At 43.9% G+C, this 18,161-nt stretch overlaps 1 protein-coding gene and 1 long non-coding RNA gene across 2 annotated transcripts; one reads left to right on the forward strand and one right to left on the reverse strand.

Moving 5' to 3' along the window:
- The first annotated feature begins 2,056 nt into the window (after positions 1–2,056).
- Positions 2,057–5,882, forward strand: LOC144141720 (ras-related and estrogen-regulated growth inhibitor-like protein). The gene is made up of 3 exons (XM_077673232.1): positions 2,057–2,341; positions 4,111–4,244; positions 4,865–5,882. Exons 1-3 carry the CDS (start codon positions 2,248–2,250, stop codon positions 5,297–5,299), a joined length of 663 nt encoding a protein of 220 aa, XP_077529358.1. The 5' UTR covers positions 2,057–2,247; the 3' UTR covers positions 5,300–5,882.
- Positions 5,883–13,786: 7,904 nt separating this feature from the next.
- On the reverse strand, positions 13,787–17,225 carry LOC144141722 (uncharacterized). The gene is made up of 4 exons (XR_013316681.1): positions 16,673–17,225; positions 16,334–16,479; positions 16,125–16,247; positions 13,787–15,101 (listed from the first exon to the last, which is right to left on the reverse strand). It is a non-coding gene; the product is annotated as an uncharacterized LOC144141722 (long non-coding RNA).
- Between the last annotated feature and the right edge of the window lie 936 nt (positions 17,226–18,161).

The following is an 18,161-nucleotide window of genomic DNA, read 5'->3' on the forward strand; positions in this document are numbered from 1 at the left end:
CGGGTTTAAAGCGATTCTTCAGAAACATGTTCGGGGTGCAAAAATCGGGTTTTACCCGAAAAAAAAACAACCCTAATTATAGGGTGAAGTTATGTTTCGAGCTATTTCTAAACCACCCCGGGTCGTCGACATCCGTGGTGCAGAGGTGCAGTCCCGGGGTTTGACTCTAACGACCTGGGTTCGAGTCCCAGAGGTTAAACTGTTTTTTAAGTAATTATTGCGTTACAATATGTTACCTAAGCCAACTCCCTGCAATATTTATGTAAAAGATTGTGAACTTGTATCATTTAGGTTGTTTGAGATTACTAAGGCTAAAATATATTGTGTCACTTTCTGCAGAGTAAACGTCAGCATTATATTGTGGTCTTGTCCACAGAATAGCCACGGCTTAGTTGCAATGGGAATATAATCCTGAGGCACGACAGCACGTTAACCACCGTAATACAGAATGGCTACCGAGACGACACAAGAAACAGGAGAGGCAGAGAAGTCAGATAATATTGTTAGAGGTAAGAAATGAATTCACACGGCGAAAGGTAGTTAGTCCCTCACACCACGCTAAGGGAGCTGTTCCAGGCTAATAATGGGATCCACTTGAAATACTAAATCAGTTGTCAGATTCGCTCGTCTTGCCACCTCTCTAGGCCCTAGTTTTCTAAGCGCAAAAAAGTGTACTGGAGATGGCTGTGGGAAGTGAAAACGTAGACGCCCTGTGTAGACATTCCTGCCGATGCTGAGGCATGTCATGCGGCCTAAATGAATCCCCAGAAAATCCACTATACTGTGCTTAAGCATCCAGGGGCAGTTGCGGTGCGCAAAACTCAGTTTGAACTCTCTGGTCTTTCAGGCTTCTTCTTCGATACTACCTCAAGATGGCGTCAGCATCACGTGCCACCAAGAGAGATAAAAGGGATATTCCCTCGATTGTTTGTAATTTTATGTTTCCATCGCTTCTTCTGCCCGCTCTAATAAGTGGCTGAACAGAGCGCTGGAGTTGCATTTGTTGTATGTGAGAATTTTCCACGAAAAACTGAGGTGTTAGTATTCCTTTGCATTATTTAGCAATGCTTACTATAGTGCAGTGCCCTTAGTTCGCCCATTTTATCAGTGGACCGTATTAGTTTTGTGCATTTTCTGGTTGTGTGCGTTGTTTGTACCGCCTTTATAGTTGCCTGGTCACGCCTTGTGTTTTTTCTACTTTTCTTTCTCTCATTTTCTCCTTTAATATGTACCGCTGTCCTTTCTTTCCCTTTCATTTCCCGTATCCCCTCCCCCCTGAGTAGGGTAGCCAACCGGACAGTATTCTGGTTAACCTCCCTGCCTTTCCTGTACTATTCCTTCCTTCCTTAACAGGATCTTTATTTTAAAAAAAAAGTGAAATAGGGTTGAGTAATAATTTATATTTTCGCCGTATTTTCTTACTCTTCTTTTCTAGGGGACCAGTTTCCCGTGTCCATGTGCACGCGTGTTCTCTTTATGATTGTGTAAAGCATGAGCCGGTGGTCACTCCGTGCCTCGTCTAACGGGCATACCCAACTGTTTACGGCGACATGCGCGCGTTCACAAAAGGGCAGACGAAAATTGCGCTTCCAAAAACTGCAACGGAAGCGATATATAAGCAAGGCCGTTATAACATTGTCCAAACCCATGAAATGTGCATGGACAAAAGCAGCGAGACATTGCGAGGTAAAAGCTGTTTCTAACGCCACGTGAAGATAACGTGGTCGGTTCTTAAGGATGAAGGCTCTCAGAACGCGCGTGCAGCAGCGGCCGCGCAAAGGCATTGAAGGAGTCCCGCGTGGATGCCACCTCCAAAAAACACCAGCAAAAGCGCCGTCTTTGCCCAGCGGGGAGCCCCGGGCACAAACTCCTGGCTGGGGAAAAAAACCGAGCTTTTGGTCGCCAAAAGGAACACCCCGAGGCGCGCGAAGCGCTTATTCAGAGGCACACGTGGGACGAGCATGAGCTCCGATTGGCCGCGGCGGTAGGTCACGTGACGAGGCGGCCCGCCATAAAACGGCCGCTGCCCCTTGAGAGGAGTTCACTGAGAGGGTGTTTGCCGTTCGAGCCGCAACAGTTTCCTGCTCCCTTTCCGTGTTCAGCCGGCGCCCTGTTAACCGCGTACCGGTCGCGATAGGCGTGCGCTCTCGTGCTTTTGCGAGGATTGTGACAGTGACTGCTCCGGCGAGCGGGACTTGTGCGCTTCGCGGCGTCTTGGATCTGCTAGCAGCAAGAAGACCGTCGTCAATGCCTCTCGCAGCTGTGGGCATGAACCGCAAAAGCAGCGGCATCTCACCCATCCGCCTTATGGTCATGGGAAGCCGGAGTGTCGGCAAATCAGGTCAGTCAAGTGCACATTCGCACTCTCTCGCAAATTTCTCTTTACTCTCTTCACCCTCTCTTTCTTCCGTTCCCCTCATCTTGTATCAGCAACAGACCACAGATTCAATACACCGGAAGTCTATACCGTTACTGTCTCACGGGGCGTGTACGAGCAGACAGCGTACACAGTCGATTTGTTGTAGTGAACAACGATCCAGACAGATGGTTTTAGTAATAGGTAATAGCTTTAATGTTCCCGGTAAAACGACAATCGGGAGCTGTTGTGGAAGCGCTTGATCAAACTGGCAACGTTTAACGGGATCTTTGCCTAAGATCCTAGTGTATGAGGTACTTGTACAGTAACCAGCGCTTTTCGACGAGCGATCATTGAAGCCATTTGCAGCGGAGGTGCTGACACATTTCAAACCGGTTTATTCCGGAATTCCGCGCCCAGGTGTTTTAGCTTAGCCTGGACAGCACATCTTGTAATATGCAATGCGATGAGACAAGGCACTGTCAATGTGGCGGCCCTTCATTCGTATCATTGTTCAGCTTTCAATTGCGGTTCGTTTACTGTCTTTGCGCTGCGTGTCGCTGTCCAAAAGATGGCATGTGCCAGCTACCATCGCCGCGGCCACAAAGCCGTTCCATCTAACGCCGGCGGGACCTTGAAGGAGGCCAGACGCCGCTTCGCAACTCCGGGAAGGCGGCTCTGTTTTGGTTTGCAGTTCTTCGCTTTTCTTGCGCCCCTCGCTGTGGCACGCCTCCGTTCTCAAGACGGATGATTCCTCTCTCCCCGTCGGGGTCACAAGAGAAGAATTAAGAGTAATTGGTGGTTCCGCCTGCGAAGCAGGGCCTTGGCGTCTGGCCGAACATGTGAAAATCGACTTCACCCCTGCACCATCAGTTTAAAGCACACTTTCTCTAGCCTTCACAAAGCACGGTCTGAAGATAATCCTGGACCGCATTCATCCCCCCACCTCCGTTTCCCCCCAACGTGACAGCGGAGTAGGAGGTAAATAGGAAAAGCGGGGCTTGCTGACCAGTTTTGATTTGCGTGCCCGATGTCCTCTGTTGTTGCCCTTCGCGCGAAACTGGGGCGTAAATTCAGGGCACTGGGCAGGAAACCAGATAGGGCAAAAAGCTACAACCGTTAGTTTCTTTGTGCGTTCTCCGTCTCATATAACCTCTCAGCGTTCTTTAAAAAGCTTTATGAACCCTTTAAAGTTTTACAGTGCCTTGTGCTTTGGCACAGTTTCTCACACTGTGAGAACACAATCTCATTAACGGAACGTCATTGTCAAGGGTAGTGGCTCCCTGTTTTCCATTACAATCTTTAGGGATACCGCGATCTAGAGAAACATATTTCACTTCAAAATGTAACAGACGACAAGGTTTTGTGGTACCATGGCTTTGTCGGTATTGCTCCCAAGCTGCAGAATCTTTCACCGACCTTCGGAGGAAGCAAAGATCTCTAACCACGTGACCAGTTTATATGCCATCCAGGAAGTCGACATTAGGAGGCGTGATTTGGATGGCAGCATGGGGAAGGCGGGCCGCTATCCTAATCACGCCCTTTCCTGTCGGCCCTATGAATATACCGCGGAAAAAACGTTATTTTGCACGTGGTGGAGGCCGATACAAGACAAGAATACCGTTCTAATTAAGTACCAAAGCGAAACAAGACTTCTTTAACGAATCTAATCGATACGAAATTATTACGAGTAACAATGACTACTTTCAGCCTATCGCATGCTCAACTTTTTGCGCCTTTTTGTCTCGTTGCAGCTGTCACAGTGAGATTCCTCACACGGCGCTTCATCAGCGAGTACAGCTCCCTGAAGGACCTGCTCTACAGATACACGGTTCTTGTGGACAACAGGACGTGTGAGTTGGAGATCCTCGACACGTCGAGAAACCAGGTTGGTAACTCTTTATTTATGCTGACCTTTAAAGAGTCTCACTGTGACCACCTCCTAAAAGTTTGAGAAGCAAATCTGCTCGTCATTGAAAATATAGACACGGTGAAATTAATATTGATAGATATTATGCGGAGAACTAAATTTTGTCAGTCTTTATGTTCGGATGTGTTGACGGCGACAGCTTCAGAGAACTATGTTGGCTGGGTACGTATCTCTACTACTACGATGAAAACACGTGACAGTAATCGTGAATACTTCAAGGCTTGGGTTAATGTCAGAGCTCTGAATCTTAATACAAGAATTGTTTTTTTTTGATGGCGGCCAGTTGCACCACACATTTTTGTGTATTACACATTGAATGAAGCTGAGGTTGAGGAAAGAGCTTTATTAATTTAGGCAATGTATACCTAAAGTAAAATAGGATGGTAAGTCTTCAAGCCACAACGAAAACAAGTAATTTTGACTTAGTATCTTGTGAACAGTGGAAAACAAATTATAATTGAAGAACTTCTCTCAAACACTACTGTTTTGCCCTCAAGCTTACAACTTGTGCGCGAACTTTAATAAACATTGTATAGAAAGGCCAGTCTCGTGACGAGTTGCCGTTCTTGTACTTCCAGGAAAACAAGTTTCCCGAAGACAAGGTGGGCTGGGCCGATGCACTGGTGATCGTCTACAGCATCGACGACCGCTGGAGTTTTGAGGAGGCGAGCACTTGCCTGCAGAAGGCTCAGCAGCTGTGCCCTTGCCTTCCCACGATCCTGGTGGCAAACAAACGGGACCTTTCACACGTACGGCAAGTGGACGTCGATTACGGCCGCCAGCTGTCCCTGAGCGTCCAGTGTCAGTTCTACGAAGTGTCGGCGGCCGACAGCTACGCTGGAGTCCACATGGCCTTTCAAAGCATCCTTCGAGAGGTCCTGGCCACCAAGATCCTCAGATCTCTGACGTCCGTCAGGCGAAGGCTCACCGTCGTCACCGTTTCGAAGATGCTCGGTGCTGCCTTTGGCAAGAATGCCAAGGGACACAAGAAGAGGCCCTCCTTATCCTTGTAAGAAGACGAGTGTGTGGAACTCGTACTGTGTACATAAACCGCGACTGCACTCAAGAAAGGGGAGGCGCCTAAGGACACTGTGTTCTTCTCCTGATGTCTTCTCGTGCCGTAATAACATCGGTCCACTGAACTGAACTCACTCTGTGCTCTGTACCATTATTTTGCGAAATCTTTTGTTGCAGCTCTTCGTCGTCAGGATTTATTCGATAACTGCGAGGCGGCATATGTATAAAGCTCGTATTGTTCGACGATTTAAGATGGAATTCACTATATCTTCATTATTACCAGGACTGCCAATATTACTGACGTTCACTGAGTGGAAAATGGCATTCCTTTCAGTTCATTGAACATTTCTTTCGAGCCCGCTCTAAGCTAACAAATGAACCAGAGCGATAACGTTCCTTTTCATTGATTCACATGTAAATTACATTTTCTTTCAACATTTTGTTGATGCAAACGGCATCACATCAAAACAACCTTTCTCTGTTTTATGCGTGATTGCCACTGCCTCTCAGGTCTCCTTTGGGCTTTGTTTCAGACAATATTCAAATAATAAGCCCAAGTACACTTTACAATATTGTTCCACATATATGCCGAGACCTACTTCTAGTCGGGGCCCTGCTGAGTCTGAAAAAACATTTTTGACTGACGCAGGTCACCATTTGTACAGCAATATGAGGTGCTGCGGATACATTGTGGCTATTTGCTATTCATACCTTGTATTGTGCCAAGGATTGCAGTGCTCATGCGTCACTGCGAAACTGTGATATAAAATGCTGTGCGGCATTGTTTCTCTTTGATATGTGCCAAATCGTACTGAACCTGCTTCATGGTTGTATTTCCGTTAAAAGGTGGCTAGATAACTAATAAGCTTTATTAGGAGTGAAAAAAAAATGTTGATTTACGCGAACAATTTATCATTTTTTGTAACATAAAATTTTAAACAATTTATTGGCCTTACTTTGGGGCAACAGACCATGAGTTTTCTATTACCTGATGTGTTCATCGGAAGGTATTGACAGCCTCACTGGAAAAAGACTTCGCCCGGTTTCTACGAATTTTACATTGCGCTTATTTTGATGCTCAAAGTTCCTGTGGATGTCGTTTTCCGTACAGAGTACCTACATGTGACGCATCCAAAATAAAATGTCGTCCGAATTTTGGTACGTGTTTCGTCTGTTGCTTTTATTTGACACAGCAAAGTGCGCACTTGTTCAACGTGCCCTCCTGCTAAAAAATAGAGAATTTTTTGGTTAGGACAGGAAAACCAGCATCTATCAATCTAAAGAACCAAAATTCCTAAAGCTTCAACTCATTTTTTTATAAAACCCAGCGTTAAATATTTTGGAGCCTTCTGCTTGACTGCGAACACGTAACAGTCGCACAAAACTTACAGCAAAGCACACGGAAAGGAACTAGGACGAATATTGCACTCCGAATATTTAGAGATTGAAACATACGAGAACATAAACCCTAAAATGACAACAATAATATATCTTCAAAAACTTAAAAAGTAACTTTGAAGTAAAGATTTCCTTTCGTTGCTTTGAAGACTGCGCAAAAAAGTTTCAACCAAACTGGAAATGACAGTCGTGGGACTGTATACACGGCTATTTTCCACAGTTTGGGTAAGCACCATTTTAAGCGCTTCCTTACGTTTTGGTTTGCAAACCGAGAATTAAGAAGATAGCTACACTGAAGCAAATGAAAATAAATTTGTTTGCTCTTAGTCTTTGCAATTTTTGCCAAACTTCGTAACTATTGATTCTCATTGTTTTGCAACTGGTGTGAATGCTGGCGAATGTATATCAATTTCAAAGAGACCGTTACCATCATTTTTTTGTACATAAAACAGCCCTTTTATTTTACGTATACTAGCGAAAATGCCAGTCTAACACGTGTTACAGCGTTGGAGTAACTCCGTAAAACTACAACAAAAAATTTAAAATGGCACAAACACGTCGGAACATTCTGCAACAAAGGTCTTCGAAAAATTTGGAACTCGACAAAACTCTGCTAAATGACAGCGTATAAAACCTTTGTCAGGGCCATTCTTGAATATGCATCGATTGTTTGGGTACCTCACCACAAAAACGACATAGCCAAGTTAAAATCGACGCAAATAAGCAATCAGGTTATTTTTTTCTCGCCCGCTTTGCACCGGAATGTTTTATCGTTGCAGTATCTCAAACATTGCGCACTTGTGACCGTGTCATGCGCCTCCATAAGGTAGTTCACAGAGGCCAGGGTCTTCCGGCGCGAATTTCTTTTTTTGCCCCTTCGGCGGGCTGTAAAGTCTCCCAAATCTTTAATAATATAGCGGGAGTGACGACCGCTCTGCATGTCAGCGCCTTATCACGGTGTTCACCGACAAAACAGGCGAGGATACGCGCATAGAACTATCTGTTGTGGGAGAGTCATCTGCTCCGCTCTTCTTCTAAGGGAACCCCCCCCCCCCCCCCCCCCGCCTGTATTTTCTTATCTTGCAAGTCCGTTCCGCTACCGCCTAACGTAATTAAGCAGCGTAGGCACAAAAAAAGTCATTCTGATGCAGTCGCGTGGGGTGTACCACTCTCAAGTAACAGCGTAGCATACGACACTGACCCGACAGACAGCCCTATGCGGGTGCGCGTACGCTCGCCTTTTTCGCTGCTGAAAACAGTGATAAGGCGCTGACATTACCGTCGGTCGTCCCTCCCGCTATATTATTAAACATTGGGAGGCTGTACTAGACGATATGACCCCTTGAATGTTCTTTTATTCAACTCAGATCTTGATTGTTAAAGTTTTCCTTTTTTAAATGCGGAATATTTACTTATTCCACTTGACGGGTGTGTGCGCCGACTCGGTGCTGACCGATTTAAAAACCAGTTGCGTAATTATGTGTAGCGTTGAATTTTACTTTCTTCTATGCGCTGAAAATTTGTCTGAGCAAATTTGTCTACAGCTCCGTTTCTCAAATTAAGACGGCAGTATGAGTAAATAAATAAATCTCGGGTCCGCACTGCCATATCTGGTTGAACGGTAAGCGAGATTTTATCAAACGTATAAAGCCGCGCCCACCAAGCGCCATAAAATCATTAGCAGTGATAATGCCTTTAGTGGAATGCACGTAACATTTAGGACAGCATTGCTAAAATCCTTTAAATAAAGTCAACATAGCTGATATCGCGGACATCTGTTAAGACACTTGTGTAAAACTGGGAAGCTTACCACACCGATAACTCTACTTTGCCGTACTATGCTGGGAGAGAGACCTGCACTTCACAAAAGCCAAATGAAGCACGGGTGATGTCAGGTTTAGTGAAAGAAATATAATAAAGGTGAAAACAGCTTCGCCGAATTTGGTCCTGCTCTTCGCTGGTGACATCAGGCGGCAAAGTTCAAGCCTGGAGTATTTTTGTTTGGGTGGCTACGCTGGCACTCATCTGACCAGACAAGAATCTTCCTGTCTCACATTGTCTGCCGTACAGGTAAGCCATCCTGCAGCTTGATTACAGCTAGGACAGCTATTACAAACAGGGTTGGCGCTGGCCTGCCTTATTCTCCTGGAATTGATTCATAAATGCTGAAGGTCAAAGCGCCGCCGGCTCTTTACGGAAAGAACGCGGATGCCCGTCATGGAGACAACCTTCGCCTTGATGCAAATGAGGGGCCGTCGGCATCCAGCAGCTGAGCTCGTTCTTTGCCCTGAGGTCACTGGCCTTGTTGCGGGTTTCACGGTGGCTGAGTGTGAGTCAGCCCTGCTTACAACGAGCCTGGAAATTTCTTGTTTATACTGGCGTCCTTTTATGCGTATATAGTCTTGACCTGAGCCAGTTAAGCTACGCACTAAACCTTTTTACGTCAGGATTGCCAGAAAAAGGTGTAGTATGAGTGTAATAAGGGTGCTAGGAAGTTAAATAATTAAAACACTGACAAGATGAATTAACAGCGAGCAAAAGGTACTGCGTTCTGCCGCTGCGTTGGCTGGGTGTTGGATATGTATTTGTTGTGACGCGGAAGAAGTAGTATTTTAATCGAGAGGCGAAACCGCGGTGTTATTCATTGTAATTTTATAGTGGGTTGCATTAGCACCTAAATGGTCGAGTGTTACAAAAATTACAGTTCTAAATGACATCGGTTAAATCAAAGCTGAATGCGAATCTAACGAAAACCGTCAGCAATCTCACAAAACACGTATTCCCACTCTACCGGACTTTTTTAGCTTAAGCTCTATAACTGTAGTTGTAAGCAGTGCGTTCTTTCTTTCGGCTTAGATATGTGTTAGAGGTGTATTTTGAGCCCTGATACGTATTTTTCATATGTTTCAGCACCATAATTTGTAGCTTTACACCCTTTTTGTGTGGCAAAAAGGGTGTTTACCTACTGAAACACCGTTGCTTTTAAGCAGGGTGTTGGAAGGGTGGGAATAGTGTTCAGTCGCTAAAAAGCACAGCGGAGCCGGGGGTCCACCTAGCTTCTTCCGGTATTGCTAAGTTTTGTATATTTTGCTAGGCTTCGCTACGTTTTGTTTGGTTTTGCGATGTACTTGTAGGCCAAAATAAGTGCTGAGAGGTGAGGCGAAGTTTAGCCGGATTTTACAATGCTGTTCCAGTGTGTCCCCCCACACTGACAGAGGATTGAAGGGGGAGACAAACTAGGTGTACCCCCATCTCCGCTGTTTGTCCAACCTTGCACCACTAGTTCAAGCTGCTCCAATTTTTCGTGTTTTAGTATCCAAAAAAAACTTTCACCTTTAATGGTAAAGTAAGAGGAGCGCATACGCATCCGCCACTTGTACTAACACTCGAACAGGCGCCAGAGCCGGATCCACTGCTGCGGCGGCGCACCATTTGCCGGTGGTGCATTTTTAGATGCGGAGCCTCTTATGCTCGGGGGTATGTCCCGCGGCATCGGCGGTGGTCCGGCGTCCGCACACCACCGTTTCTTGGCCAATCCCCCACGTGGGTACGTGCCATTGAAGAGGAACAACAACAACAACTCCGGTTGTGCTTGCGCATGACTCCGTGATTCTTCAGATGAAGTAGGATGGAAGCAACAACCCCGTCAGTGAGTGTGCTGACGCAATAAGGTGAGAGCATCAGCGCAAACACTAACAGCAATTACACCCAACTACAATCCACGGGACGTGTATCGATCTCGTCTTTACCAACTGCAACGGCGACGACTTCATACAACCGCTGCTACGAGATCCACTGACTGTGCCTTCAGCGACCATAAGGCCGTCTTACTCAAAGTAAGAAGACGTGCAAACCTAAATAAAGACCTTTAGATAACACTTCAATCTCGTCTCACTAGCGTATATACGCATACAATAAGGAAAATTACACCCATCTCCGCGAAGGGAACCATGAGTAGGATATATGAGCGTTATGGGGTTCACTACATTTCCACCAATTTCGGCTAACAAACATAGTGGAAACGCAAACGGAACCCCCATTACGCTCCACATCCTACTCATGGTTCCCTTCGGGGAGAGGGGTGTAATTTTTTTTTCTTGTTCTTGTTTTGGTAACGCCGCCGAACCTCGGTCAAGCTTAACCAGCCCTCCTGGTAATATATTCTGCCAATTCCTACTGTGTTAATCATCGTGATATACAGAACATTCCCGCGCTTGTTGAAAATGTTCAAGCCCACCTCTGTAAAAGGGTATAAAATACTTCTATAGTTAGAGGTCTTTCACGCACTTTTTCTTACTTCGTGGTCTTAAACACCCTTTTTCTGAGTTGGTGGTCTTTCACACCCGTTCTCTTAGTTTCGAACACACTAACTTGTTGCTTTACACCGTTGCAGAAGAAAGGGTGCTGAAATAATGAACAGCTTTCTTGTTGGGGGTTCAGATGGTGCGGTATATTTGTTTTGTATTTAATAAGGTTCTATGACTGTTTGAACACAACAACTACCTCCACATTAAACGTGTTCGCGAATCTGCATGCTGAATTGCATAGGCTCACATTAAAAGGCATATTTTGAACATTAGCGCTAAAATATCTGATTTTGCAACAAGTCCAGTGACTCTATCTGAGGACTTTCCTCAGCTCTCTATAAAAGCAAGAAGAGTGTATATATTTACAAGTATGTACTCGCTCTCTCCTTGCATCCCGCTCGTTTTGTTGCTAAATTAATTTGTGGTCCAAGCGCAACTTGTCCGTGTTGGATGTGTCTGTAGGTCATGCTGAGCGCTCAGCCGCTCCACATTGTCACACGTAGCTGCAGTGCGCGCACCCTTATTTTAGGGTTTCAAGCAACTTTACACACTTATTTTGGAGTGTTCAAAAGCGCACTCTTTTATCATCCTTGCACTATTTTTTATCCAAATCACTTTTATATATGTGTGCCGATGGACAAGATTTGTACAACCATTCCGCCAAAAAGGGTATAAAAAAGTTTAGTGTGTGCGTTAGTTTCAAGGGAAATGCAGAAAAGTTCGAAATGTGCCCAAATTCAAAAACAGCATCACCACACTTCCGAGCTTGAAGCCTCTATGGAGGCAAAACGAATGCTTGGTTCATTAAAGAGACTAGTGTGTCCCGATAACAATAATACCAATTTACCGGAAGTTTCCAAACAATCGAGATATTGAAGAAGAAATATCAAGCAGGGGCAGCCTGCCAGCACTTTCGGGCGATTCTTTATGACGTCACAGAATCTTGTTAGTGTGATTGGCGGTGGCCGACCTAAACCACCTATAAGAAACATTATTGTGCGATTGTTTGTGGGGACTAGTTTTGTTTATTATTATCAATTGAATGTGACGTGCGGTTGAGTCTGATAACTAACCTTTTGGTTCTGGCCCGTAGGACTTCACTCCGGCCATATTATATCACTGCGGCGGGAAGCGTAAAAGTTTTTCTGCCCTGTTGCGCAATCTGGATTAGTAAAATTTACTTCGTGGATGGAATAAAGGTGCGTTAGTTGCCAAATTGGGGGACCTCTAAAATAAATAAAAACTAAGCTAGATAAAATTGTGTCTTCACAGTTTCTCTAATGCTAAGACGAAATCAGAACGTGTGGTAAAAAAGTCCATTTGGAAATGACAGTGAAAATATACGTTTTTTTTTTCGGACTTACAGATACACCACGCCTGAAAGCGGCGGAACATGCAATAAAATGTGTACTTATATCGCGTAAATTATAATTTACAGAGTACGCATGTAGCACGAATGCGTTTGTACTTAGATTAGGTCCGCTATAACAAAAACCGTCAACCTTTACAACTTTGGAGGGAAACCTTTCGCTCTGATAAGTGAAAGGTATATTTTTTCTTGCAGCTGTCAGTATTCGGATGCTCGAGCATTCTGAAACTGACCTTCAGCACTAAACTCGTACAGTACACTCTTAATCTGGTTCCACGTAAGATCCACTTAGTAACTGGAACTTTTTTGCAAAAAAGTTCCAGTTATATATTTGGAACCGTGTTCCACATATCCTGAAAATTAAGTGGAACAGTGCACCACATATTTTTGCAACTAAATTATGTGGATCGGTGTTCCAAATAAAAGTATGCGGATCACTGTTCCAAATAAAAGGGTAGTTTAAGTTACTGGAACATTGATCCATGTAAAATGATTATGGAATTTATCCGGTGCGCCGTTCCAGGTACCTTCAGGCCAGCTGTTTATATAAAACGGTGTTCCTATAGACATTGGGAAGCTGTCTATGGGACTCCACTTTTTCGATATTTCTGCTTTCCTGTCGGTATACACTGAGGTCATATGCAAGGCTGGCGGATGCATTGGTATCAGCAGGAAACCGCCAGCACCATTTTAACACAGCCTTGATATATGACCCGCAGTGATACCAACAATTGGAAAGCAGAAACCACCGCAGCAGTGTGGTCCCTGACAGTTCCCAACAGTTGCCTATCGGAGCACAGTTCTATATAAAAGTTGGTCTGAGGCACCTAGAGCGGCACACAGTCTTTGGCTTCACCCGCAGAATCCTGTTCTGGGTTTCAGCTGCATGTAAAAGAAACAATATACTTGCATTAAAATACGCACGAAACCAAATAATATGGCTCATACACTGCTTTTCAACATACTATACAACTTTATTGGGTGTTAGTATGATACATATCAGATTTGAATAGCTGTCTATTTTAAATTGCACAGAAAATGACCAACGTACAAGGAATAAATACCATAACGATAACACTAGGCTCCAAGTGGCGTTTTCACATATTCACCTTTACTAAAAACATGGTTAATAAAGACGGTGTTAGGGGCAACTGCTTCACAAATAAATATACGTGTGCGTCTACCGCGGCACTGACACAGACATTATACAACAGTGAGCATCAAATATGCTGTCTTATCAGATAAACCAAGGTAATTCAAAGGCGGAATGACTCATTGCGCTTGCCATACTATGTTTACGCAAAACTGATTGGGAAAATGCAGTTTGCTATTAAATTGTAGGGAAAGGCCTAAAAACAAGCCATACACGGTTGTTATATCCCAAACCTACAACAATACAGTGCAAGAGTTTAGGAAAACAACGCTCGAGCCAAGATTAACGATAAAACATTTTGACACGAGCGGTACCATGTCGGAGTATGCCACCATTAAAACATGATTATTAAAGATAGTAGTTTCCTGACACCAGACGTAAGTGTAACATCAAGCTATTTGTAGGCAAAATAGACTTTATGAGCGTCCTGAAAAGGCCTGACTTAAGGCACGTTACTTGCCCAAACAATTTGTAGTTGTTTAAAATAATTCATCCCAAGAAATCTCACAAAAGCCAGCGTGAATCTTATATAATTTTGCAAACCAGGTAGCTGGAAGAATGTTACACATATTAAAATTTAACAAGCAGACTAATTATATACGTCATCAATTCAAGCGGGAACAAGTCAGACATCCTTAAGAAGCAAACAAGCCAGCGTTGAATCATACAGGTGACCAGTTTTACAAAGCAGACTTGAAAGCATTTTTTCCAGCCTCAACATTTTACCTTAGGTGAAATTCACAGTTGCGTGCTATAAAAACCCTCCCGTCTTGCTATCAGTGCAATTGTGACCAAAGCCCTGCTTCTGCCAAGCAAGAAATGAAGCTTTGTTCAAAGAAGAAAACTTGTTCAAGCCAAATACGCACATTTTCAATTCTTCTAGGTCATGGGTGTCAGCTCACATACGGTACTAAAATTTATCAATGAAGGCGGAAGCCATCTGCGTAAATAATTACTGTCACTTTTGCATCAGCAGCAGCACTGCCACGAAAAAAAATCTCATGAGCTACACTTGAATAATAAGGACGTTACAATGCGGTGCCAAGAACTACATTAACACCCACTATAGATTCAAAGGCAGCCTGCGCATTGCGCCAATGATGAAAAATAAGGCACGACTTCAGTTTTCAGTTGACATGAAACTTGCATGTGCCAGTAACTAAACCTCTTCATCTGATTTCACCCCCTTCATGCCTTTCATCTGTCCTCGTTCATGCCTTTCAAGAGATACTTTAACCTCTACCAATAATTTAAAATCCCAAGTAGAGCTGAACACTTCAAGTATTTCAATAGAGACTCCAACTTAAATAACACCAGGGCACTGTCAAATTTCTCATGCTTTCCAAGAACTCGCTGCAAAAGACCTAAGAACTCTCCAAAGGCACACAACCATATGAAAATGATGACACGATGAAAAAGATGACGTATGCGGCGAAGAGGATGACCACATCCTGAAGTGACAATGCAGGCGGCGAATCCGTGATGTGTTTCTTGCGGGCAATATTGATGCTGCCAGTCCCTTCTCTCAGAATAATCGGGCCTCGAGAAGACTTACTGCTCACCTCATGTACCTTCAAGGAAACAAGAAAATTTTGTTACATGGTTGCTTTAAATGAGTGAGTTGCTTAGCCCCTTTCATAACACAGTAATTGATTTAAAATCAGTGATTTCTTGGGTTTTTTTCTGGGAGTGCTGCTAACGGTGAAAGTGCGCTAAACAATACCACCACAGACAATCAATGAAATTGCCCTGATTCTGGAAAGTATCCAACTTTGCTGCCTCGGTATCCTGAATATAAGGTTTTTTTTATCCTTGAGAGGTTTCGTTTATTAATCACATAATAATTACTATAATCACCTTTCGGCATTGTATTTTACACACCTTCTCTCTGCAAAAAATGTTCTCTGTACTGTATAATGTGCTCCCTAGAATGCTGTAGTGAGGCTGGCTTATTATAACTTACAGCTAAACGATGTTTCTACCCCAAAGAAATAAATGGCCAGTCATAGGAAATCATAAATATCGCACTGTGGCAGAAATGTTCTGTGGAATTAGTTCCACCTAAAATATTTCCCTCTCGATATGTATTACCTCCATGGTTCGTAGTGGTATGAGGCAGAAGTTGAGCTGACTAATGCTGAACTAGGCTGTTGCACAATTTTCTTATAAATCGCAACTATAGCACATTTTCTTGCAGACGTCACTTTCTGTGCTCTAAACAATTCCCTTAAAAATCCAATGCAAGCATTACTCATGCTACGCCTGTATTTGGGAGTATTATTGGTGCTACGGACGTATTAAAAGCGGGAAATTTAAATCGTCAGTTGCAACCGTATTGTTGTAGCAGCAACCACGTTGGGCGTGTCCGTGGTGCTGGCAAATTACAGCAACAACTCTCAAGGTGTAAAATCTAAATATTTACAAAACTAAAATACAAAATAGTGGTTTTTTGGCCACTGTTGGAGCATCTGTAATAGGCGGAATGTGAACACAATGGCCAATATTGGCGTTCACAATAACTTCTTAACAGTGAGATTTTATTAGGAAGAACAGACCCAGAAATTGAGTCTCGCAAAAACAAAATGCCAGCTTACCCAACCAAAATTAAGACCCGTGTGTTTCTGCCAGGGCCGTCTCAAAGTGCCCTTCCAGGAAAGTTTCGCTAACGTGTTCCGAAAAGCTCCTACTGTCACCTTAAGCCACAGGCCAAGCTGTCACTGAAAAGGAGTTTCAAACCATTAGTTATAAAGAAACTACCTAAAAACGCGCCATGAAAGACCCAAAAATGGCAGTGCGTACTTACTTGTAGAATGCAATGATTTCATCCAGTGCAAGAGCTTTAATGTGTTGCCTTCTGATGATACACTTCCAAGAAGGGGTCCAAATACAATTAAAATGGTCATATGCATTCCTTGTACCATTGTTTTAGGTCTATCTTCGCCCTATTGCCTAGAAAATAAACAGTACAAAAATATCAGAATAACTTTATGCCTTGCTTTACCCAGGGAGCACGAGAAAATATTGAACAATGTCTGATTCGTTCCACGAAAGTAGAATGTCTTTTTTACAGCGAAAGCCCTGGTAATTTTTTCTTGGTAAACAATTTGAGATATGAAAATATTTGAACACACTTTGAGCTCACCTGTCCTTGGTCTGTGCGAACTGGTGAATATCTGCACAATATGCACGACTCAAAAAGTACTCTTTTGTGGCTTATGAGCTCCACAGGGCATTCATAATCCGCCCCACTCTCCCCGACGACCCTTCAGCATGCCAAAGATGTCTTCAGCCAGTGAATGCCACAGCCATGACTTCGCAGGAGCATGTAAAGAAAGGAAATAATTTGTTTTCATTTTTTTTTTGCAGAGGAACAAAAACAGTTGTCGCAACCTATCAGTGGAGGGCCAAATGTCTCCACAGTCAGCCATATACTCTTTCTGAACAGGTCATAGAGTATGAATACAGAATGTAGCAATATGCTTTTGCAGTATAATTTTTACGTTCAAAGGAGAACAGAAATGGATTAATGTTTGGTGCACATCATGATGCAACAACTTTGCACCCGAGCGTTTTGAAAATTATTCCAACTCTCGAGCTGCCACTGACATTGATAGCATAAAATGGCAGGAATGGATTATTTTTAAACTTACTTTGTGACGTTAAAACTTCTAATAGTCCACACGTGAGTTTTATGGGTAATTATTATGAGGTCTCAGGTTACCACGACATTGACAGCATAGAAACGGCACCACACTTTCTGCATGTTTCCACCTGCCTTCCCCTCCACAAAAGGAACGTTTTGTTACTACGCTACTGCTCAGACAACCACTTTCCCTTGCATTTCACTACACGTCAGGGAGCCAACTAACGTTGACTAGTGTAAATAGACCATCTGAATTCATCGAAGGCATTGGAAGAAACAAGGAACAACTACACACACAGCACCGATAAACGTAAGCAGTGCTGCCGCCAACGCCTTGAACGCACATCAACATTAGGCGGAATAGCGTGATTAGCACAGTAAATTTATGGCTCTCAGAAGACCAACACAACGCAATTAACACGGAAGTTTGAAATTACCGATAAGTCTAAAGACAGACGCTCCGACAAACATGTTGTGCAGTGTGTGCGCGTGAGACAATAGCGTGCGACTAACCCGAGAAGATTCAGTACCGCTGACAGGTACAGCAACCGTCAATATACAACTAAGCAACACCACACCATAAGGGGACATGCAGACTCGAGAAATGCGCGCACCAGCCACTTTCTAAAGAGCACTAGCTAACGTGCGCAGTCAGAAATTTCAAGCCGACTCCGACCCACAAACACACAAGCTTAAGTGAATAACGGCCGCAAACGTTTCTCGCATCGAACAGGCAGCGGAGCGGCACGTTTATCGGACGCAGTGATGAACAAGTCAAAAAACAACAACCGTTACCAGAACATAAATAAGCAGTACTGACCTTTTTTGCGCCTCCCGGCAAAACTTCACTTCGTCGAACAGTAAATACAGCCCGAGGACATGAAGAAATCCGCAGTTTCACGCCACAACCAAACACTGGTAACCGTTCCCGCCAGTCTGACCGACAGTTCATTTAGTACATCAGGCGCATAACGCGAGCAATCGAGAA

Source organism: Haemaphysalis longicornis, unplaced genomic scaffold, assembly GCF_048455015.1.
Source record: "Haemaphysalis longicornis isolate Haplotype H1 unplaced genomic scaffold, Haemaphysalis longicornis Haplotype H1 scaffold_6, whole genome shotgun sequence".
Lineage (NCBI taxonomy): Eukaryota > Metazoa > Arthropoda > Arachnida > Ixodida > Ixodidae > Haemaphysalis > Haemaphysalis longicornis.